The 26,660-nt window shown below is 35.3% G+C and overlaps 2 protein-coding genes across 5 annotated transcripts in view; both read right to left on the bottom strand.

The window, feature by feature from the left end:
* LOC123548864 (lysosomal protective protein-like) overlaps positions 1-5,650 on the bottom strand; it is a 51,553-nt gene extending 45,903 nt beyond the window's left edge. For 2 of the 4 annotated variants that reach the window (XM_045336472.2, XM_045336476.2), the window contains exon 1: positions 5,488-5,634. The gene's annotated coding sequence lies outside the window, so the exon portion shown is untranslated. Of the gene's footprint in view, positions 1-5,487 lie in introns of all 4 variants that reach the window. The other 2 variants (XM_053545930.1, XM_045336475.2) reach the window with 2 other exon arrangements.
* Positions 5,651-12,185: 6,535 nt separating this feature from the next.
* The window catches only part of LOC123548863 (engulfment and cell motility protein 1-like), a 70,179-nt gene continuing 55,704 nt past the window's right edge, over positions 12,186-26,660 (bottom strand). The window contains exons 17-19 of the mRNA XM_053546818.1: positions 20,849-21,018; positions 16,112-16,249; positions 12,186-15,676 (exon numbers count right to left, since the gene is read on the bottom strand). Coding sequence (XP_053402793.1) covers positions 15,521-15,676; positions 16,112-16,249; positions 20,849-21,018 — 464 coding nt within the window. The 3' untranslated portion in view covers positions 12,186-15,520. The remainder of the gene's footprint in view (positions 15,677-16,111; positions 16,250-20,848; positions 21,019-26,660) is intronic.

Genomic DNA, 26,660 nt, shown 5'->3' with positions numbered 1-26,660 from the left:
AAGCCATCCTTCAGATTAATGATTATGTAATGTGGGCAGAAAGTTTTTGTTTGTTGCCATGATTATTATCTAAGGTGGTTGTAATGTAATTATTATTTTCGATCATAGCTAACAAAATTTTTTTTTTATGCTTTTCTAAGCTTCAGTTTCTTTGAAATATCACCACTCTGGTACTAGTTATAATGAAAGATGACGTGTGAGGAAAGCGAGAAAAACATCTGCTGTAACACTTTTAAAGTGCATTAGCCTTACTCATTCCATTTTTCGGGATGGTTTATTTTATGATTTGATGTTTTTATAGTTAATCAGGCCAGCGGTATTCAAAAGTTATCGTGCTATTGCTTAACATCCTACTATTTGGCCGAAAGGAGCAGGTGCCAGTAAAACATGCGGAAAAATTTCCAATATGCCTCAGAATATCACACCACATGGTATTAATAACAATTATCCATGATGTGGGAGCTAAGAAAACAGAAATTTTTTTATGCCGTACTGGTACTGATGATAAACTCGGAGAGATGATAAAGTCGGCCACCTTCGAATTATTTGATTGCAAACGGATATTTATATAATTGAACATGCCGTTTAATAGCAACCACTAACAACACCAACTGGTGTAAACAAAAACAAAATTGGTGAATATTCTGTATAAATAAATAACTTACATTTATCTGTTTAAAAAATATTCATCCAAAATTACTGGGGAAGAGGGTGCTTTTTGCGCATGCTCACTGTCAACACATGAAGGCCTGACATTGGGTCACCTTTCATTACTTGATCCGGAATGACTGTTGTAGCATTTTTAGGAAAGTTTTAATATAATACTATGGAGAAATTTTTTTTAAATGACAAAGTGGTCGAATTTATCATCAGTCAACGTTCGTACAGTCCCCATTTTACATACCTCTTTCAGGGCCTCACTTCGTGTTAGTTTGCTTACTAAATATAAATTTAAATTACGTCGTCAATTTTTAGGCAAATGTTAAGCTTTATTTTGATACCAACCATTGGTAACAATTTGCAGAAATAAAAAAGTTACAGGTAAAAAACCTCATTTTCTGTCCGAGTTTATCGTCAGTACAAGTAAGCTTTAAATTACAAAGAAAAAATAAATCTTATGCTTGACACATTATAGAAACAGTATGCCCTGTGTGCGATCCACTCTAGGGCTTCTTTCTCCCACACTCTCCCATGCAACAGTGTCAGTAGATCAAAATTACAAGCACCAGAGTAATTAGTCCTAAATATATATGACGGCCTACTGCTTTTTAAAGCAATAAAGAAAATATATGTGCTAAAATTTATCATTTTTATTTTTACAAAAATTGCACACAAAGATCAGCATCAATTTTGGCTATTTAAAATTTTTCATAGGTTAAAAAGTTGGCTATTATTTTTTGGAGGCCTGTGTGAGTCCTGAAGACCTAACGTAAGTTTAATTCATATCACTTTTAATATATCCATTCATTTTAATTAATATTTTACATTTTTTATTTTCCAAGTTAGATATGTTGAAAAAAGCTTTGATAGTAAAAATGTTATATGTCAGTATATTGAATGTTGAACGTCAAAAGACTTTTTTTTCATGTCTAATTATATGGACTACAGAGTAATGAGCTAGCTGCCATAATTTTGAAATGTCACATACATGTAGATCTACTTATGATCTTAATTTCAACAAGAGCTGTCTGTTGACAGCGCGCTCGACTATTCGAAGCATTGATAGAAGTATAGGGTCAAAATATTACCTGAGATTTTCAGACAAAAGAAAATGAACAGATAAGACAAACAACGTACCTGCATTTGTGGATTTGGATAAGTTTTGCACTATAATGCAATGTGTGACCATGTTGGTAAGCAAGTGTTCGAAGTGTCAAAGCCATATATCAAACAGTTGATAAGTCAAAATATCGAATGGTATACGAAATCTAACTAATTCTACATCCAGAAAAGGGCCATAACCGAGCTCAAGTCCTTGTCCTAGGTAAGTAGACTATGAAGGTAAACAAGTGTCAAAGTTTCAAAGCCATATCATCATGCATATGACAAACAGGTTAGGCATCATATAGACTGGTACGAAAAACTTCACTGATTTCCAAATCCAAAAAGGGCCATAGTTTAGCCAAAATAGTTGACAGAGTTATGTACTCTTGCCTATAGATGGAAGTCATGGTGATAAACAAGTGTTAAAAGTTTCAAAGCCACATGTCAAATAGCTTTGACAAAACGTTGACTTGTATGAAAACTAAACCAATTTCCAAGTCCAAAAAGGGCCATAATTCAGCCAAAATAGTTGACAGAAATATGTACTCTTGCCTACTGGGTGCCTACCAGTCACCAGATAGGAATATATACCGGACAAACGTAATTGCCACTTTATTTCGATCATATCGCCGTTATCAGCTAATCAGAAACATTCGACATTTTGTTTTTACTGTCATATATCAGCTTTGACCTGACAATAAACGCAGAATATTGTACCATATATCACGTGTTTACAAAACTGCTGTCCTCTGACATTGGGGCATTGGAATGGCAGTGCGCATGCGCAATATTCATTACTTTAAGGAGCACCAAGTGGGTCTTAAACAATTATAGCAAGGAACTGCAGACGACAGTATACTTTTTGATTCATTCCTCACAGTTAGTTAATATATTAGTAAAAATACTACTTTTACAAAATGAATCAACGTCTGCAGTTGCTTGGGCCACGTGTTGAATACTGAAAGAGAGGTGACTATTGGCCAGAAAACACAATTGATTTATATATATTTACCCCCCGTTTGAGCCTCAATTCTATTAAAACATATTTATAGATATATTTTTTTTTTTGAAAACAGCACAAACTGAAATAGATTTGATTTTGTTGGCTCAGTGTGATCGCGAGTGGAATAAGCTCCGAGATATTTTCTGCTGTTAGAATTTCGTTTAAATGGTAACACCGGTAAAACACTGCTGTTACGTAGTTCATCCCTGTGTATAGTTTAACCCTTTGAATATGGAGGAAAACATGTTTTAGAAGACACAGATCACAGAAGGACATGATCAACGTTTTATCATGAAAAATGCCATCGTGAAATAGTATTATCAGTCTTTTAAATATGTGTCCGGTGACTATTCCGCCATGCTGATTTATGAGGTGCGTTTCATTACCCTTTTGAGCCTCAAAATATCCAATGTTTTACGTCTGATTGATTAAGTTTTTTAATTTTCAAATGACAAATGAGCTGAAAATTAAACGGTGCAAATTTCATGTTTTAGTGATACTTTTTCATAAAATGGCAAAGGAAAAACCCCGACTTCTGTCCGGTGAATGGTCAGCACCCAGTACAGATCGAAATCATGATGATAGACAAGTGTTCAAAGTTACAAAGCAACATGTCAAATAGTTTTGACAAAACACGGACTTGTATGAAAACTGAACCAATTTCCAAGTAAAAAACGGGCCATAATTCAGCCAGAGTTATGTACTCTTGCCTACAGATATAAATCATGATGATGAACAATTGTTCAAACTTTCAAAACCACAAGTCAAATAATTTTGACAAAACATTGACTTGTACACAAATGTACCAATTTCCAAGTCCAAAAAGGGCCATAATTCAGTCAAAATAGTTGACAGAGTTATGTACTCTTGTCTTCAGTTAGAGACTGTTATAACAAACAAGTGATAAAAGTTTCAAAGCCATATGTCAAACACTTTACACAAAAAGTTAAAAGGGGCCATAATTCAGCCAATATCCTTGATAGAGTTATGTACTCTTGCCTACAACTGGACATGGTGAAGGTAAACAAGAGTTGAAAGTTTCAAAGCTTTATCCCAAAAGACTTTGTAAAAAGGTGGACTGGTACGAAAAACTTAACCAAGGTGTGACGCCGACACCGACGTCAATGCCGTGGTGAGTAGGATAGCTCTACATATTCTTCGAATAATCAAGCTAAATATTACAAAAGATACACAAGACATAATCAAAAAGCTACATTCTGACAATTTATGCATAACCCCTCCCATTTTCTCTTTATTAATTGAAAAAATATTCAGTATATTGAGGGGTTTATAGTTTTGGTTGCCAGTAGTCCAAATAACCGGATGTTTAGGGACAGCGTGGTAACTTTTGACTGTCGTTGTCCAGGGATGACAACTTTAAAGTATGATACTATCAGATCATAAAATAAGTAATCCCAGCAAGGTTAGGTTGTGCTAGTCCAAATAACAGGAAGTTTCGGGACACCATGATAACTTCTGACTGTCACTGTCTCCATTAGAGGGATGACAACTATAAAATATCGGATCAAAAAATAAGTCATCCCGATATGCCTTACTCATTTGGCTAAGGCTGTACCAGAGTTTGATCAGGCCACAGGCCCTTGAAGCTCTATCAATAAATATAGGCAGTGGCTAGAGAACCGGAATCGGTTCCCTAGACTGCGAACTTACTCGTCCGGAACCGGTTCTCTAAGCAAAATACTGTGTATAGGCTAGGGGACCGGAATTTTATTTCTATGCATAATACTGCCGAAATCCACTTTGTTTCTTGGTAAATGTCATGCATATTATTATCTTAATTAATTTTACCATGCCCTTGCATTTATCTGCGTTTACTCTTTCCCAGTGTACTCGCCGCATATAAACCGTGTCTGCCGTATTCAAATGATATAAACTAGTACGAATGAATGCGTGAAAACTACTTTGCAGTTTTTAAATGTTATTTGCTTTAAACTTATATTATGTTTAAATTATTTAAATATAAAATAATATTGGTTTGTTTTTGCGTCATTACATGTTTATAGTTGAATAAACTAATTTAATTGCCCTTAAAACTTCATACATATTCTCTGATCACTTTAAATACTGGTTTGTAACACCTCGGCATTTCACGTTCAAAGATATGTAATCAATACTGAAATTACTTATTTTGTTTTAATCGTTTCTTTTATTGTCTTATACCTTTTAAGTTTAAATTTCAAGTTTATTAATAAAAATTATTTCGGCTCCAGTGTCGACGATTTCGCATTCATTCGTACTAGTTTATCATTCCAATATGGCGGACAGTATGCGGCGAGTACCCTTCTGGAGACACAGTAAACACAAATAAATAATAGGGCATAGCTTGCTGAAATGGTAAAATTAATTAACTAATTAAGATAAGAACATGCACATGATACTTACCAAAAGAAACAAAGTGGATTTCGGCAGTATTATGCATAGAAATAAAATTCCGGTTCCCTAGCCTATGCACAGTATTTTGCTTAGAGAACCTGTTCCGGACGAATAAGTTCGCAGTCTAGGGAACCGATTCCGGTTCTCTAGCCACTGCAATAAATATATGCATTACCATATCCCACCCACCTAATATACTATGAATAGAGATCTAACCTGCACATATATTTCGTTGATAGAGCTTAAAACACCTGTGATCAGGCTATGCCTCTGTGAATTATCAAAAAAAAAATTAGCTGCTCTGCAAATAAATAAATAATTCTTACCTATATTAGGATATATATATATAGATACTTCCTATTACAGTTATAAAGAAACAAAATCAATCAATTAGCAAACATTACACTTCACAAATGATTTTATCTGTCATTCAGCTTCCTTCTTTTGTAACTGGTAGTCATGTGACTGTCAGTCTGTACCAGTTTTATCATGTGACTGCATTATAATTTTACCTCCATAGAATATTAAAGGGGCGCAACTCAAATCAAAGTACTCAAAACACTGTCCTTAAATCACGAAAATTTGTGGTAGATGATACAGTTCAATATAATTGCACCTTTACTAATCCTACCTGTCTTGTATAGCAAAACATGTTCTATTGCAACATTTTGATACAAGCAAAACTGTATTATCTTCACTGTAAAATACTTTTATCAGCTTGATAATGTTTTTTCCCCCAAAAAAATTAATATGAACTAAGGCAAAGCCTCAAAACGAGCTCAAAGAAATCGGATTTATCTAAAAATATTATGCATCATTTATTTGTCACAAAGAAACTATTCACTAGTCACAAGAATTCAGGAGAACCTATTCACTTGAGTAAGTCTACATTTAGTGTCACCATGCCTATAACAGTGAATATCATACGTTGCAAAATTTATGGGAGCCGGTGTCACGGTGACGTCATTACCGCCGCGTTCCCGTTTCTTTCTGCTTATTAATGACATTTTTTCCATTTTCTGGCCGATGCTTGATCTTTTAAATGTAAATATTTTTTTTTTCAAACAACTGGAAATCATTCTTTCATTATTGTTGAGTGATGAATAATTTTTAGCAATTGAATGAAGTTCTGTATTCACTCCGGAAAGAAGTACTTCCTGTGAGCAACAGTCCGCTAGGGTGCGCTTTTTTAAAACTTCCGACGAAACTTTTGAAATCCATCACCAAGTGTGATATCCGAAAGTATACTTGCGTTACCGTAAAGCTCGATTCTCGAGCTCGCTAATAAGCTAACAAAAATATCTATAGCAGTTTTTAAGGCTAAATCAAACACATATGGATATATCCTAATTGCTTTTGTTGTGCAAAAAGTCATGATATTTTGTCTAAAGCTGTTTTCATTTTCCACTCAGTTGTATAACTGTGTTATATATGTCTATGTGACATTTGTTATAGATCTCTTTACAAATCTTTGCAAAATGAAACATTGAATATGAACTAACTGAATTAATGAGTCAAATCTATGTCCAAATTTAACTTTTTTTTTCAATGAAAGGAACAATACTCACCTGAGTAACGCTGTTTGCATGAACAGTTATGTTATATGGTTATGCAAGGAAAATGTCTGAGAAATTATATTGAAGTAGCCAGTGTTTCTCTGACAAGAATATTTTAAAAGTTTCTGAACTAAAAATACATTTTTATTTTTATAGCTCTTTGTACTTAGATAGTAAGAATTCCTTTGATGTATCTTCTATATCATTTTAACCAAAGAAGTATAAAATACACAGAATGGCAACTGGCTGTAATCTCGCGTGAGCTCGTGTCAGAGCGTGATTCGGCGTTATCTTACTAAAAACAAACATCGGCGAGCATGGAGTTACAATTTGTACCTTTAAAGCTACATTTAAAATACATGTTAGCTTCTAAAACAAAATTAGTTTAATGAGAAATGGTCTTAAGACACGAAGTACAGGGGTTTTTTTGCCATCGAAAGAAGCGTGGTCATACGGTGATAATTATTTTACCGATGAATAATTGCTTTCGCATACAAAATGGCGCGTGGAGAAAGCGCCACTTCCGGTAACGAGATCTCGTTTTTTTGTCACGGGAGGTTGACGAAATTTGCTCTATATGCCTTTCAAGTTGCCAATCTATTTATTTTTATAGCTCTTTGTTTTAACTATAGTTAAATTCCTTGAAGTGGGTAAAGAGAGACAGAACAGACATCACTGGACAACCAGACAAAAACAAGAAGGCCATGATGGCCCTAGATCGCTCACCTGAGTTACGCTGCTTGCATGAACAGTTTTGATATATGGTTATGCAAGGAAAATGTCTGAGAAATTATATTGAAGTAGCCAGTGTTTCTCTGACAAGAATATTTTAAAAGTTTCTGTTAAATAAATATGGACTGGTAATGTGTATTAGGGTAGTGGGAGGTGAGGTAAGAAGTTTGGGAAGGGCTGACTTCTAATGTTGCAATAACTTGTAGCCCAACCCATTTGCTTTTGTTACTTATTATGTATATGTGCTATGTATTATGTGTTCAGAAGCAATAAAATATGATTAAATCAAGAAGTTGGGAGAATGATGTGATATGACAATATCAAACAAGTGACCACACACCCCAGCGGCCATATTTTTGACAAAACAGAATAATTCGTAAAATCCTTGTAAAAGGTCAACCAAGAAACATTTGTATACTTTTTAAAAAATTTTGCCTGATGTAGGGAAAAAGTGACAACCAAGTGGCAGCCATTTATGACAAATCAAAATAATTTGAACAATCTTGGTAGAAGATCACACAAGGACCATTTTTGCTAAATCATTTTAAAATCAGGCCAGCTGTTTCACACAAAGAGATTTTTAAAGTTTTCACTAAATCCATATAGGGAAGGAGACCACACTCGTTGCTGGCCATGATTTTAAATGAATCAGAATAATTTGAACAATCTTGGTAGAACATTTGTGTGAAATTATTTCAAAATCAGACCAGAAGTTTCATATACAATAGGGAAAAGTGACCACGCCCCTTGTGACCATGATTTTTTACAAATCTAGATAATTTAAGTTAAACAACCTTAGTACATGGTTACACAAGGACCATTTGTGTGAAATTATTTAAAAATCAGGCAAGCAGTTTCATACAAGAAGATTTTTAAAGTTTCCACTACATTCATATAGAGAAAAGTGACCACACCTTCTGGCAGTCATTTTTTTGAGGAATCTGAATAATTTGAACACTCTTGGTAGAGGATCACATAAGGACCATTTGTGTGAAATTAATTCAAAATCGGGCCAGCAGTTTCACACAAGAAGATTTTAAAGTTTTCACTATATACATATAGGGAAAAGTGACCAAGCCTCCTGGCCATGTTTTTTGATGAATCGTTATAATTTGTATAAAATTGGTAGAGGTTTACATAAGGACCATTTTTGTGAAATTATTTCAAAATCAGACCAATAGTTTAAGAGTAGATGTTGTTAGGTTTTTCTATTTTTAGCTCTTGCGGGCCCCTATGTGCAAACAAGCAGAACCATTTGGACAACTTTGGAAGAGAACCACCCAGGCCAAGTTTCATCAACTTCCAGCAAATGGTTTCAGTGAGCCATCACAATAGCTCACCCCGAGCATTTTGTGCTCAGGTGAGCTAATAAAAATCCAGGTGCATAACTTCACATGTTCAACAAAAATTCTGAAAAATTTCATTACTCTTAAGTCAAATACTTTTTGAGACACATGCAACACAAACTTTCAGGCCTTTTCAACATATTTTTGACTGTCAGGGGCTGTAATTCTAGTCTTACTGAAAATTCACAAAGACCCAAGAGCACAACTTAATATGCTGAATAACAGTCCTATGTTGGATGGTTCTATGTCAAATACTTTTCGAGATATACAGGACACTAATTTGGATGGCCTGACAGACGTTCAGATGGACAGGTGTACACTAAAATCAAAGTGCCTTCCCTATAATATTTCTTTTAAGTTGGCGGGGAGCACAAAAATATGTCATTCACAAAGATGACCCGTTTTACATGACCACACATATTCAGCTTCCTTCTACCTTTCTTTTGGTCATATGACTGTCAGGGTAACAGTGTTGTCATGTGACTGTCAGGGTAACAGTGTTGTCATGTGACTGTCAGGGTAATAGTGTGACTGTCAGGGTAACAGTGTTGTCATGTGACCATCACTACTCCGGTTTTGTCATGTGACTGTCAGTGTAGAGGTCAGGTGACTGTCAGTGTACTGGATAGTCATACTGGTTTTCTGTCATGTGACAAGAAGACAAACATCACATTTCAGATCATTTATTTCAAATTATTCATTCAATATTCAAAACATGACACATATATGGAATGCAGAATGCGTTTACACGTGAAATATTCACAGATGATTAAGCAAGTTCTGAACAAAGCATTAAGATATATGGAAAACACTGGCTAACAACAGTACATGCTATTTTTGGCACTTTTTTTTTGTCCCAAAACATCAAGACTAACTGAGAAAAATATATCTAAACCACTAGTTTAATATTTCATTCAAGTACATAGTTTTATTTGGTTCAGTACTTCTGTACGTCATATGTAACAATAGTCAAATCTAATTGATAACTTTTATACATACTGTAAAATCATTTTATTTTGCTGGCATTAAAATTTGTGGTTTTGTCAAAAATGACTGTTCCACGGGGATATAAATTTGTAGATTTCAAATTTTGAAGATGACTGAAAATTGCCTACTCTTCGGAATCTGATCTTGTGGTTTGACGCAACCACGAAATCCACACAAATTAGTCTCCCATGTATATTAATTTAAATGACCTCACAGTATTTTCCAACTATAATCAGTTATATTGAAACCTCAAAGTCAATATCTGTCTTTACTAACATTCAAAACTTTCCTTACTGATAACTGAATTGTGTATGGGGTTGTATCATCATATATGATGTCATTTTAAGATACATGTATCTACCCATTAAAAGCTTTATTTACAATTGACACTTTTACATATATTCAGTCTTAATGAACTAATGTATATCATTTATAAATAAACAAACTAATGTATATCATTTACAAGTAATAATAAGATAATTAGGTTAAAGTTTTGCACCAGAGATATTGCCCTACCTTGGGAGGGCGATGCTCAGCTGCAAAATATCAACTTAAAAATAATATTTGACTTAGGATCTTTGATAATAGCTACCCTAAGGTATGCCATTTTAAAGATTTATCATACCCAAACTTTGTAATTATTTAAAAAAATGAAAAACTGCTACATACAATGTATATACACAACTAATTAATGTATATTTAGCCAAGTTAAATACATCTGACAATGATCTTCTATATTTAAGGTAAATATCTAAAGATGAAACATTTTAGAGAAAGATGGGCACTGGATATCTTTAACCCTTACCTTGCTAAATTTCTATAATGAACTTGTCCGTCTTTCAATTTGGACAGTACTATTAACTGTTAACCCTTTACTCCATACAGATACAATAGTATTGATTATTGATACCCAATACACTCAGTAGCATTATCTGTACACTATCTCCATACAGGTTATTGGAGAAAAATGCAAAATTTATACCTGTGTTACTCAGATCAAAATTAGTCTATGAATACTTGTTTTAACCATTTAGTGTCCAACATAATTTATTTTTAGAATTAAATTTCCTTTCTGATGGTATATTTTTCATAATTTTGTGATAAATATTTTCCACAATAGAAAGGTACAAACCTAAGACCTTAGAATATTATTATAAATTACCTGTTTTATGCATGTGATACAACAGAAAAGAAATATTTTTACTGTTACAAATGCACAATTTTATTAATTGAAGGTAAATGAAAGACTAGAAAGGGCTATATTAAGTGATTTTCAAAATAAGCAAACCCATTTAATTAATCATTAAAATCTACACCCCTACCAAACTTACAGAACTTCATAGATCATAAAATTAATTAATTACATAATGTTTTGATAAGAAGCACTGATCAAAGACACTTTCTATAAAATTTGTTGATCCACATCATAAATAATGATGCAAACAACACCCTAATTGCTTTGTTTTGACAGCTGTGCACAATAAACACACTTCCAAGGGGTCCAGGTCAATTAGCATAAATTCCATAATGTTGATAAGTGATCTATGGATTTTAATGGTTGTTATGGTAACCACACATTTTATTACCCCAGTCTTATGTCTCACTTTTACATAATTTGCCATAGTTGAATGATAGAATGCAAATAATAACTTGTTTTTGGGTCACCTATGTACTTTTCCATCCATCAATAGCTGTCCTAATATATATAAAGTCAGTGTGATTTTCAGAAAATGCCACCTGAATTAAAAGTGATAATTATCAATAAATTACAATTATAACCACAAGTTTTTCTGAAACTGATCTTTTATTAACAGTTTAAACTTCATAAATATGCTTTTGTGGGCTTCATTGCCAATATATTTTATTGGTATTTTGCTTTTAAACTATCAGTGTAGTAGAATGCGATAAAAGGAGTATCTATGGAGTAATGCACAGATGCATTAAAAGGAGTATCTATGGAGATATGCATAGATGCGTTAAAAGGAGTATCTCTGGAGTAAAGGGTTAAAAGGGGTGCTTCTCAAAAAGATACTGACTGAATGGTGAACAGTGCAGACCATGATAAGACTGCACAGATGGGTCTGCACTGGTTGCAAAGGCAGAATCACTTGCCACCAGCAGGCTAAGGGTTAAAACAAGAAGCTGCGTTCAATAAACGCTTGATGCCCCCGGTGGCATCCTTGTCGATACAAAGCAACCTAAGTCCAAAACAAGGTCAAGGTCAAACTGAGGTCAGGTGATGTTTGAAGATGAGGAATGGTCACAGGTTACATCTGCATTAGTATCAAGTCATTCTAGTAAGAGGTATTGATGCTAGAGGAAATGGTCCCATTTGGTTAACCAAGAGATGGCCCATACAAAGCAACTTAAGTCCAAAACGAGGTCAAGGTTAAGGTCAAGTGATGTTTGAAGATGAGGAATGGTCACAGGTTACATCTGCATTAGTATCAAGTCATTCTAGTAAGGGGTATTGATGCTAGACGAAACGGTCCCATTTGGTTAACCTCGTACGGACGGACGAACGGACAGGACAATCACTATATGCCTCCCGCATCAGTAGATGCCGGGGGCATAATAAAAATATTGTCACTTAAGAATCTGCTTAAAAGCAATGTTGAAAACTTATATTGAGATGTGACCTTTTTAAAATTTCCCAGTTTATAACTCACATTTCAAAGGAAGACTACAAAACAAGAAAAGCAAAAACAAAATTAATGCTTGGTACATTTATAATAACAAACATACAAGGCCTTTACACAGAAAGGCTCTAATGAGCTAATAAAACATATTGCACATTTAAAGCTATAAAAACAGTTTTATTACATGTTTTTCTGTGGATAACTGAAAAGTTAGATCAAACATCCAAATCGTATGAAAAAATACTTCAATGCAGAAGTATATATGTTAATTATAATCTTGAATTCTTATCAAAAATATACTTTGAAAAAGGCAAAGACTTAAACAAGAGGACCATGATGGTCCTGAATCGCTCACCTCTTCCCACATGATCCAGTTTTGAGTATGACGTCGTTTTTTCTATTATTTGACATAGTGACCTAGTTTTTGAGCTCATGTGACCCAGTTTTGAACTTGACCTAGATATTATCAAGATAAAAATTCTGACCAATTTTCATGAAGATCCATTGAAAAATATGGTCTTTAGAGAGGTCACAAGGTTTTTCTATTATTTGACCTATTGACCTAGTTTTTTCAGGCACATGACCCAGTTTCAAACTTGACCTAGATATCATCAAGGTGAACATTCTGACCAATTTTCATGAAGATCCATTCAAGGGTATGGCCTCTAGAGAGGTCACAAGGTTTTTCTATTTCAAGACCTACTGACCTAGTTTTTGATCGCAGTTGACCCAGTTTCAAACTTGACCTAGATATCATCAAGATGAACATTCAGACCAACATTCATGAAGATCCATTGAAAAATATGGCCTTTAGAGAGGTCACAAGGTTTTTCTATTATTTGACCTACTGACCTAGTTTTTGACGGCACGTGACCCACTTTCAAACTTGACCTAGATATCATCAAGATGAACATTCAGACCAACTTTCATACAGATTCCATGGAAAATATGGCTTCTAGAGAGGTCACAAGGTTTTTCTATTATTTGACCTACTGACCTAGTTTTTAACGGCACGTGACCCACTTTCGAACTTGACTTAGATATCATAAAGGTGAACATTCTGACAAATTTTCATGAAGATTTCATGAAATATATGGCCTCTAGAGAGGTCACAAAGTTTTTCTATTTTTAGACCTACTGACCTAGTTTTTGACCGCACGTGACCCATTTTCGAACTTGACCTAGATATCATCAAGATGAACATTCAGACCAACTTTCATACAGATCCCATGAAAAATATGGCCTTTAGAGAGGTCACAAGGTTTTTCTATTATTTGACCTACTGACCTAGTTTTTGACGGCACGTGACCCAGTTTCGAACTTGACCTAGATATCATCAAGATGAACGTTCTGACCAATTTTCATGAAGATCTTGTGAAATATATGGCCTCTAGAAAGGTCACAAGGTTTTTCTATTTTTAGACCTACTGACCTAGTTTTTGATCGCACGTGACCCAGTTTTGAACTTGACCTAGCTATCATCAAGATGAACATTCAGACCAATTTTCATGAAGATCCATTGAAAATTATGGCCTCTAGAGAGGTCACAAGGTTTTATACCTTTGACCTATGGAGCTGGGTCTTGCGCGCGACACATCGTCTTACTGTGTCACACATTCATGCATAGTTATTTTAAAATCCATGCATCAATGACAAAGATATGGACCGGACATGCCCATCAATGCACTATCATGAAAAATGATCTTTAACGTCTAAGTGTGACCTTGACCTTTGAGCTACGGACCTGGGTCTTGCGTGTGACATGTCGTCTTACTGTGGTACACATTCATGCCAAGTTATTTGAAAATCCATCCATCGATGACAAAGATATGGACCGGACACGCCCATCAATGCACTATCCTTTAACGTCTAAGTGTGACCTTGACCTTTGAGCTACGGACCTTGGTCTTGCGCACTGCACGTCGTCTTACTGTGGTACACATTCATGCCAAGTTATTTGAAAATCCATCCATCGATGACAAAGATATGGACCGGACACGAAAATTGCGGACAGATCGACAGACCGACAGACAGACGGTTCAAAAACTATATGCCTCCCTTCGGGGGCATAAAAACAAGAAATAAAAAGAATATTTTATTGTCTTTACATAATCTTACATGTAAAATCAAAATATCTTTGAAGTCATGAACCCAAGACCTTACATTTTCACTTGTGGATATGCCACTTGTGAAAAAATTGCATCTGAAGTTCACTCAGTAAAAGATATTAAAATCTTACACTGAAACAAACAAATATTCTCTACAATATCCTAAACATAACATACATATGGAATATTCTCTATCTTTACTTATTTAAAAACAAAATCTACTAAACATTCTGTATACAATTTTATATGTATGCATATTAATTAACATAATATGGAAGGCAGTGTAATTTTGTAACTTTCTACTTCTTTGACTGTACAAATAAGGCATAAAATCTGAACCAATGGAACACTACTCCAGAAGGTGATACATGTACACTTTGTTTTTTTTATGCAAGATGTATGTAGATGTGAATACATTTGACAGAGAGGTCTAGATTTCAAGTTTTATACATGTATGCCTACATGAAAAAACACCCTTCTGCACATGAACCTTGTAATAAACATCTTCTGAAAAAAGTTCTATTAATATAATAAAGTTCATAAGTTAATGTAAATACAATCAGGTTCATGTTTTATACTTCGAACATTTCCAGCTTAACTCTGTGAAATCTGCAAATACCTGTACAAGAATACAGTCTGAACCAGTTTATAAACCATCCTTTACCCTAATATGACATTTCATGCCAACTAGTGTAAGCATACTGTTTAATCACTGTGGTATTTTGGTCTTATAGTCAGCAGTTGGTATTCCATTCGTTAAGCGCAACAGATCTCATCAGTTCTTCCATCCACTTGAGAAAGCCCATTCTGTGCTGGTGTAAATAAATCTGAGCTGATTAAATCAAATCTTTGGATGGTCAACTAAGCCAAGTATACACAGCCATGAGCCAAAACTGTGCAGATGTAAGCCAAGGCTGCACAGATGTAAAACAAGTGTACAACATAGACAGAAATCAAGCTGTTGATATTAAGTCTTAGGTCTGTGATATTACTATGCTGTAGTGTAAGCAAAATTGAAGTTGGCAGGTAGAGGTGGGATGGGTGGGGGTTCTTTTGGAATTGTAATTCCCTCTGTCTCAAGTAATCGTAACTTTACTTCCATATTTAGTAATACTTCCATATCCTGCTTCGTCTTTGGACTAATCATCTGAAATACGTATTAAACAACATTTAGAAAAAGATACCAGTACATGTAATAAACAGCTTTTTTGTAAAAATCCAATAAATGTTATTTTATTAAGATTTCATGTTTGCAAAAAAGTTTGCATTGCTTTTTGATATATCAATTAATATAAAAATAATTTCAGCCTATGAAGCATCCTCTAGCTACTGATCAGAAACCAGTGTCTACCAAAAGACAGACGGGCGTAAGCAAAACAATATACCCCTTATTCTTTAAGGGTTTGGGATGGGAGCACCGAAGGGGAAGGGGAATATAAAATCTCAAAATTTCATATTTTCTGTTCTTACAGCCTTTCACTTGTTAATCATGATGTACAATCCTAATGTAAAATATAGAGCTGTGGGTCGATATTCTGACAAATATCTGGCGGCATTCTGATGAAAAACGAAATGAACATACTTTTAAGTTGAGTAATGCATTTATTCCATCAGTCCAGATCATATATTCCTGTTCTGTGTTAGCTAAAAAATGATGTGCCACTTCCTCGTCTGATCTTGAAGATTCCAGCACCATGGAAAATGCCAGTTCTGGCTGGAGCTGAAATAAAGATTACAGTAAGATTGCTAATCTATTAAAGTTTTAAAACTTCATTTTTCACTATTTTCTCGACTATATTCATAGCTGAAGCTCACCTGGATTTTAACATCAAATTTAGTATTGATCATAGCTGAACTATGTAAAAAGCTTAAAGGTACATTTTGTATACAAGATTCTAGTTTCTATTTGAATTTAGGAAAAATTATTAAATAGGTGTTTTTATGTGTACATAAAATTAAAACAAGAGGGCCATGAAGGCCCTGTATCACTCACCAGACCTATTGACCTAATGATCCACAAGATTAACATTCTGATCTAGTTTCATTAAGATATGGTATAAATGTGGCCTCTAAAATGTTAAATAGCTTTTCCTTCGATTTGACCCAGTGACCTAGTTTTTGACCAGACATGACCCAGATTCGAATCTGACCTAAAGATCACCAAGATTAACATTCTGACTAAGTTTCGTGAAGATACAGTCATAAATGTGGCCTCTAGAGTGTTAACAAGCTTTTCCTTTGATTTGACCTAGTGACCTAGTTTTTGATCTCATCTGACCCAGATTTGAACTTGACTTACTGATCGTCAAGATTAACATTCTGACCAAGTTTCATTAAGATATGGCCATAAATGTGGCCTCTACAGTGTAAACTAGGTTTTCCTTTGATTTGACCTGGTGACCTAGTTTTTGATCCTACATGACCCAGATTCAAACTGGATCATCAAGATTAACATTCTGACCAAGTTTCATGAAGATACAGTAATAAATCTGGCCTCTACAGTGTTAACAAGCTTTTTCCTTTGATTTGACCTGGTGACCTAGTTTTTTATCCTGAATGACCCAATATCGAACATGTCCAAGACTTTATTGAGGGTAACATTCTGACCAAGTTTCATTAAGATTGGGCCCAAATTGTGACATCTAGAGTGTTAACAAGCTTTTCTTTTGATTTGACCTGGTGACCTGGTTTTTGACCCCAGATGACCCAATATCAAACTCGTCCAAGATTTTATTGAAGGTAACATTCTGACCAAGTTTCATAAAGATTGGGCCAAAAATGTGACCTCTAGAGTGTTAACAAGTGAATGAAGTATTGCCATGCAATACAAAGTCCCCTACTGGAAGGCACCTAATTTTCTCTACTGCAGTATAACATAATGAACTGATATCTGTCAATGATGTATAAACAATATTGTACTATAGATACAATATGTTATAACAAAACACTTGGATTAAAATTTATATATATAAAAACCTACAGTTGTTTTCATATTGAATTTTTTTGGCTGATTATAAAAATGTTATCATGTAAGTTATTTATAGTAACAACAAAGGGAAATTAATCTTTTTAAAAAAAAAAAAAAAAAAAAAAAATCTATATAATACAAGTCCACAAGAAACTCTTTACCAGGTAGAGATAGGTCAAAATAACACCTAAAATTGGATGTAACATGCATGCTGTACCACAGAAAAGTGGTCTCGATTTTTCTCTACCGCCAGTAATAAAAAAGTTACAATAAAATCTATTTATAGTAAAAACAAGGGACGTAATTCTAAAAACAAGGGTGCCTCATGGTGGTGAACATTTGGTCCAAGTTACATCAAAATCCCTCCATGCATAAAGAAGAAATGTCCAGTACAAAGTCATTCTTGAATTTGACCTTTGACCTCTAAATATGACCTTGACCTTAGACCTAGGGACCTGGTTCTTGCGCACGACATGTTGTCTCATCAAGGGGAATATTTGTGCCAACTGATATCTAAATCCTGCTTTGCATGACAAAGTTATAGACCGGACAGGAAAAAAATCCTCTTGACCTTTGATCTCAAAGTGTGACCTTGACATTTAAGCTAGGGTATTGGGTGTTGCGCATGACACGTCGTCTCATCATGGGAAACATTTATGCCAAGTAATATTGTAATCCCTTGATGGATGACAGAGTTCTGGATCGGACAGGGCAAAAACCTTATTGACCTTTGACCTCCAATTGTGACCTTGACCTTTGAGCTAAGGGTCTGGGCTTTGCGCATGACATGTTGTCTCTTCATGGGGAACATTTGTGCCAAGTAATATTAAAATCCCTTCATGGATGGCAGAGTTATGGACGGGACAGGAAAAAAACTCTGTTGACCTTTGACCCCCAATTGTGACCTTGACCTTTGAGCTAGGGGTCTGGGATTTGCGCATGACACGTCGTCTCATCATGGGGAACACTTGTGCTAAGTGATATTAAAATTCCTTAATGAATATCAGAGTTATGGACCGGACATGAAACAGACCCTGTTCATGCTATGTTAACATTTGACTGCTAAGTGTGACCTTGACCTTTGAGCTAGGGGTCTGAAAGTTAAGCATGACACATCGTCTTATTATGAGGTACATTTGTGCCAAGTAATATTAAAATCCCTTCATAGATGGGAAAGTTATGGACCGGACAGGAAAAAAGCCTTGTTGACCTTTGCCCTCCAATTGTGACCTTGACCTTTAAGCTAGGGGTCCAGGTTTTGCGAATGACACGTCGTCTCCTCATGGGGAACATTTGTGCCAAGTAATATTAAAATCTCTTCATGGATGGGAGAGTTATGGACCGGACAGGAAAAAAGCCCTGTTGACCTTTGACCTCCAATTGTGACCTTGACCTTTGAGCTAGGGGTCTGGGATTTGCGCATGACACATCATCTCATCATGGGGAACATTTGTGCCAAGTAATACTAAAATCCCTTCAAGGATGGGAGAGTTGTGGACCGGACAGGAAAAAAGCCCTGTTGACCTTTGACCTCCAATTGTGACCTTGACCTTTGAGCTAGAGGTCCGGGTTTTGTGCATGACACGTCGTCTCATCATGGGGAACATTTGTGCCAAGTAATATTAAAATCCCTTCATGGATGGCAGAGTTATGGACCGGACACGAAATTGCGGACGGACGGATGGACAGACGGACGGACGGACAGACGAACGGACGGACAGACGGAATGACGGAAAAGTGCATTCCTATAGTCCCCGAAACTGGTTTTCAACCAGTAGGGGACTAACAAGCTTTTCCTTCGATTTGATCTGGTGACCTAGTTTTTTACCCCAGATGACCCAATATCAAACTCGTCCAAAATTTTATTGAGGGTAACATTCTGACCAAGTTTCATTAAGACTGGGCCAAAAATGTGACCTCTAGTGTTAACAAGCTTTTCCCCTGATTTGACCTGGTGACCTAATTTTTGACCCCAGATGACCCAATATCAAACTGTCCAAGATTTTATTAAGGGTAACATTCTGACCAAGTTTCAGTAAGTTTGGGCCAAAATTGTGACCTCTAGAGTGTTAACAGTCAAATTGTTGACGACTGACGGACGACGGACACAGGGCGATCACTAAAGCTCACCTTTGAGCACTTTGTGCTCAGGTGAGCTAAAAAACAAGAGCTGTCACTATTAGTGACAAATGCCCCCGAAGTGAGCCCAAGAATGCTACAGTTGTCTGTGCAAAATATGCCAGAATAGTTTAGGTATGAATCATTTTGTGACCTTGACCTTGACCTGACAGACCCGGGTCAAAAGTAAAACATACCTTCTCAATATGGTTAACATTTGTGTCAAATTATTTTCAAATCCATTGATAAAAGGCAGAGTTATGGACCAGACAAGAAACAGACCATGTTAACCTTTGACTTGTAAGTGTGACCTTGACCTTGGAACTAGGGGTCTGGGTCTTGCGCATGACATGTCATCTCATTATAGGAAACATTTATGCCATGTAATTTCAAAATCCCTTCATCCATGGCAGAGTTATGGACTGGACAAGAAACAGACCATGTTAATCTTTAACTTCTAAATGTGACCTTTACCTTAGAGCTAGGGGTCTAGATCTTGCGCATGACACATCGTCTCATTTATGCCAAGTAATTTCAAAATCCTTTGGTGAATAGAAGAGTTATGGGCAGGACACAAAACAGACCCTGTTAACCTTTTACTTCTAAGTGTGACCTTGACATTGGAGTTTAGGGTCTGGATCTTGCACACAACACATCGTCTCATTATGGTAAACATTTATGCTAAGTTATTTCAAAATCCCTTCAAGGATGGCAGAGTTATTGACACGAAACAGACCCTGTTAACCTTTGACCTCTTACGTGTGACCTTGACCTTAGAGCTAGGGATCTGAGTCTTGCACATGACTCGTTATGGTGAACATTTATGCCAAGTTATTTCAAAATCCCTTTATGGATGGCAGAGTTACAGCCTGGACAAGAATTTACATGGACACACGGAAGCACACACAGACGGACAGTGTGATTTTAATATGCCCACCTTCAGGGGCATAACAAATATATATGTACTGGCCTTCTGCTATGAAAAGTACTTATATAATTCACTGTATTTTTACTTCAGTTTGATTTGGGCTGGTAACTGTTTTTATCATTGATCATAAGTTTTTCATCGCAGCCTGTGGGTGTGGCATCATTGATAAATTGTAGATAATTGACTACTGTCTAGTTCTGTTTTGTTCTAAACTTTTACTTAATTCATTTTACTTCCAATTACAAATTAATAACTTCATCATGGCTTTAAAATGAAGGTCTCCAATAACTAAAACTGGCACATACCCTTTTAGCATTTTTGACAGGTAAACAGTTTTTGCCGGTGACTAGTTCCTTTATATCGACTACGGATACTTTATTCTGTAATTGTTCTAGACTTGGCTCCTCTGACTCTGTACAATCGCCGTAGTGGAAGGCTTTGTGATTTGGTGACAGTCGCCAGAACTGGTACCTATCTGAAAAAGAAAGGAATAATAGGAGTATTATTGCTTAGGCAACTTCCCATTGCTCAGGTAACTTCCTGTTGCTTACATAACTTCATGTACATGCATACATGTAGAAAACACCTATATATTGCAATAAGAAGTGTTTCCCTTTAACTAAATATCTAAAATGGTCCAATTTTAATGGAATAATTAGAATACTGTAGAATCTGGTAAATAAGCGCATATTCGAATATAAGCGCATATCAAAAGTAAGCACATACGGCCTTACCGTTATTCCGTATGGGATAATAAGCGCATGTGATGCCCTTACCATAATTTTGTCTCGAAAGTAGACGCATATCTGATTACTGGTAAACAAACAACAGATGCAGCAAAAAGATGTAATTAACTGTATTATACGGTGATAACTGTTTATCATAAATACAGGTGACAAGTGTTCTTACCTGTTGAATGGCTGGTGGGTGTTAAAAGATTATAATGTCTATTGTCTGATAAATGATGATTATTTACGATAATCATGCTTTTCGAATTGAAAATGTTTTCAGTAAATGAAAGTAAAAGTTTGAATACCAGAAAAGCTGTCATGACAGTTTGTCATTCTTATGTAAATCCTTGAAAAGAGTATGGATAAAGTGCTACAATCTTAGTGTTAAACAATTATTGAATGGTCGGAGAGATTGAACATTATTTGCAATTTATGAAGTTTATTATGCTTTAATTATGTATAAATACTGTAGGCCTATGCAATAAAAGGAAGTAGTTCACTGCGCACGTCCATGACCATGTTTTATTTTCGTTTTCTCAACCAAGGTAAGCACTGTCAATATTCCTAATATATCAAAAATAGGCGCACACGGCTTGTCTATAAGCGCATATCAAAAATAAGCGCATAGTTCTGTCTTAAGTATAAGCGCATATCAAAAATAAGCGCATAAAAATGTCACTAAAATTATTATAAGCACATACGCTTATTTTCCAGATTTTACAGTATACCATCACATTATACCAATATCTAGCTGGGGAAATTTCTTTCTAAGAACTCGTCTGTTTACTTGAAGTGTTTAAATTTTGCTCCACAATCCAAGACAAACTAGATGCCCAAAGGCAATATGTCAAGCCCACCAGCTGTCAAAATGACTGGGAGTTGTACAGGACACTCCTTGTCTCATTGAGGCAAACATTTATGCCAAATAAAAAAGAGATTGCAAAAAGTTACAATATAAGTTATTTAAAGTGTAACAACAAAGGAACGTAAATCTAAAAAAAAAGTATAAAAAATTTTTTTAAAAAAATATAAAAAAATTCAAAGTCCACACAAAAATCCGCACAAGCAGAGATAGGTCAAAATACACCTGAAAATTGGATGTAACATGCATGTTGTGCTACAGAAAAGTGGTCTTGATTTTTCCCTACGACCAGTAATAAATTTTTTTACAAATATAAGCTATTTATAGTAACAACAAAGGGAAGTAATTCTAGGATCTTATGCATGGCACTCTGTCGCATGATGATGAACAATTGTGCCAAGTTACATCAAAATCCCTCTATGCATCAAAAAGAAATGCTTCAGACAAAGTCACTCTTGTATCTGACAACAAAGTCATTCTTGTATCTGACTTTTGACCTTAAGTGTGACCTTGACCTTACACCTAGGGACCTGGTTCTTGCGCATGACACTCTGTCTCATGGTGGTGAACATTTGTGCCAAGTTACATCAAAATCCCTCCATGCATGAAGAAGAAATGCTCCGGACAAAGTTGTCATTCTTGTATCCTTTGACCTCTAAGTGTGACCTTGACCTTAGACCTAGGGACCTGGTTCTTGCGCGTGACACTCCAACTCATGATGGTGAACAATTGTGCCAAGTTACATCAAAATCCCTCCATGCATGAAGAAGAAATGCTCCTGACAAAGTCATTTTTGAATTTGACCTTTGACCTGTAAGTGTGACCTTGACCTTTGAGATAGGAACCTGGGGTTTGCGCATGACACTCCGTCTCACTGAGGTTAACATTCATACCAAATATAAACAAGATTGCTTCATGCATGTCAAAGTTATGGTCCAGGCAAACAAATCCGGACGGACGGTCGCACGCACATACACCGAACAGACATTTGGACAACTATGTCTTCGCTTCCGCAAGCGGGCTCGACAATAAAAATGAGTAAAAAATATTAAACAAAATATATCTAAAGCGCAACTAAGCAGAGAAAACTAGTAGATGTATAGATACAAGGAGAAACTGGATTTTTGATGTAAGATGAAGTCTAATCCCCACTGTGCAATTTCCATTTTTTCAATGGAATGTGGAAAATTTGACTGCACCTTATGAATTATTTCAGGCATGTGTGTAAACAAGTGAACTAGATGGATTCCTCATATGAAAGGATTCGTACACAAGTGAGGTTGACCTGTAAGTTAATCAATGCCAGAAACCATGACCACTTAAGCCATAAAGGCCCTCCCTCAGTCAACCTGTAGCTACCGCAGCAGTGAAGACAAATGAAATCTATTGACATTGTAAGAAAGAGAAGAGATGACAGTTTCAAATAAAGCAAGTTATTGAAATAAAAATTATACTGCCAAAAAATGCTGAGAGAAGAAGTTACTAATAAGCACTCTTCATCATTTATCTGAGATTGCATTAGTGGTAAAAAAGTAATAAGTTATGAAAATTTTGCATAAATAATGAAATTTTGTATCATGTAAATCATTAATGTCCAGGTACTATATAAGACAAAAAAAGATGTCTAGCTCTGTGTACGGATTACTCACCAGCTCTCTGAGATGTCACTATAACAGAATATGCAGATTTATTGATACAACACAGACTTACTGATATGACAAACTGATATACTGATATGATTCAACTGATTTACTGATATAATCCAAGAGGTTTACTGACAGGATGCAACTGATATACAACTGATATGCTGATATGATTCAACTGATTTACTGATATAATCCAAGAGATTTACTGACAGGATGCAACTGATATACTGATATGATTCAACTGATTTACTGATATAATCCAAGAGGTTTACTGACAGGATGCAACTGATATACTGATATGATTCAACTGTTTTACTGATATAATCCAAGAGGCTTACTGACAGGATGCAACTGATATACTGATATGATTCAACTGATTTACTGATATAATCCAAGAGGTTTACTGACAGGATGCAACTGATATACTGATATGATTCAACTGATTTACTTATATGACCCCACAGATCAACTTATATGATGCCACTGAATAACCAACATGACCCAATAGATTATTTAATATGATGCCACAGATTTACTGATATGACTCCAAAGGTTAACTCAGATGACACCACAGATCTACTGATATTTCCAGAAGATTAATTAAAATGATGCCACAGATTTACCGATAGTTCCAGAAAATTAACTAAAATGCTGCCACAGATTTACTGATAGTTCCACAATGTTAACTAAAATGATGGCATAGATATACTTACTGATAGTTCCAGAAGATTAACTAAAATGATGCCACAGATGTACTGATAATTCCAAAGGTTAACTAAAATGATGCCACAGATTTACTGATAGTTCCAGAATGTTAACTAAAATGATGCCATAGATTTACTGATAGTTCCAGAAAATTAGGATGAAGCAATAGATTTACTGATAGTTCCCAAAGATGTTGCCACAGAATTACTGGTATGACCCAGCATAACAAATGACATGATGCAACAGATTTTCTGACATGACCCCAATGAACAAATTATATGATGCCACAGATTTACTGATAAAACTCCAAAGAAAGACTTGCATGATGCTACAGATTTATTGATATAACCAAACAGAACATCTCATATGATGCCACAGATTTACTTATATAACCCCAAAGAACAACTTATATGGTGCCACAGAGTTACTTATATAACCCCATAGAACAACTTACATGGTGCCACAGAGTTACTTATATAACCCCATATAACAACTTATATGGTGCCACAGATTTACTTATATAACCCCATATAACAACTTATATATGATGCCACAGATTTACAGAAATAACCCAATATAACAACTTATATGGTGCCACAGATTTACAGATATAACCCCACAGAACAACTTATGTGATGCCACAGATTTACAGAAATAACCCCATACAACAACTTATATGGTGCCACAGATTTACTTATATAACCCAATATAACAACTTATATGGTGCCACAGAGTTACTTATATAACCCCATAGAACAACTTATATGATGCCACAGATTTAAAAACATTACTCCATAGAAAAAAAATATACAAACACACAAAAGCTGGATGCCAATTTCAAACAAGTTAGGTACCAGTACCATTACATTCGCATTTGTACAAATGATGTATTTTGCAACCAATACATTTATGGATCCAGATTCACTATTTATACATTGTTTCTAACAAATAGAAAACTGACTAAATTTCAGGATTTTTAAAGCGCTTTTAGGACTTATTAAGGACTTTAAGGTCAGTAATGAATTCAAGTATTTTCCAGGACATTTTCACATTTTCAGGACTTTTTAAGAGCAGGAATTTTTAAAACTGCAACTGCAGTATAATGACTAGGTACAAAAAATGGCTAGTACTGTATTCACAAAATTTTATAATGATTTGACTGAGTGACCTAGTTTTTTTTTACCTCTGATAGCCCAGTTTCGAACTTATTCTAGATTTTATTGAGACATGAAACATTCTGATAAATATTCATTACAATCAGGCACAAAATGTTGACCTAAAGTATTACCAAGGTTTTCAATTTTTTACCTAGAGACCTAGTTTTCAATGTTAGATAACCCACTTTCAAATTTGACCTCGATTTCAATAACTTATTGGTCATTTTATCATCATAGTAGAATAAAACAATTCAATTACACTGCAAAGCACAGCATAGAGACAACCATTCTGGCAGAGTATCATGAAGATAAGGTAGACCATGCAGCTGTGTTTACAAAAGATTTTCATTATTTGGCTTAGTGACCTAGTTTTTCATCCCAGAAGAACCAGTTAAGATTGGGCCAAAATTATGACCTCTAGAATGCTTTTAACCCTTATCATGCTTGACATGATTGATTTTGCCTTTGCAACCAGTGTAGATCATGATCAGTCTGCACATCCATGCAGTCTGATCATGATCTGCACTGTTCGCTATTCAGTCAGTATCGTTTTGGTAATCACCCCTTTCAACAGTTAATGGTACTGTCCAAATTGAAAGATGGACAAGTTCATTATAGAAATTTAGCAGGATAAGGGTTAAACAGTAACATTGTTGATGACAATGATGGATAACAGACACAGGCTGATCACAACAGCTCAGCTTGAGAAATTGATATCAATACCAATAATTTGTGTAGTGTCATTTCAATAACTTATTGGTCATTTTATCATCATAGTAGAATAAAACAATTCAATTACACTGCATAGCACAGCATCCACTGACAGAAAGCTATTATTAAACTTAATAGCAGCAGTTAGCACACAAAATATGTGTATATGTATAAATAAAAGGTCTCTTGAGTAAACTCCAAGAACTGAAAGGTGTCTACTGTTCAAAGGTTGTGGCTCTGGAGATGTTAAGTTATAAAAAATAGTTCCTGATGGAAAAGAAAGGATCTGCCTTTATCTGCTCCCA

Source organism: Mercenaria mercenaria, chromosome 6 (genome assembly GCF_021730395.1).
Source record: "Mercenaria mercenaria strain notata chromosome 6, MADL_Memer_1, whole genome shotgun sequence".
In the NCBI taxonomy this organism is placed as follows: Eukaryota; Metazoa; Mollusca; class Bivalvia; order Venerida; family Veneridae; genus Mercenaria; species Mercenaria mercenaria.
The sequence above is the reverse complement of the archived record's forward strand: the minus strand, read 5'-3'. Positions and strand labels throughout refer to the sequence as shown.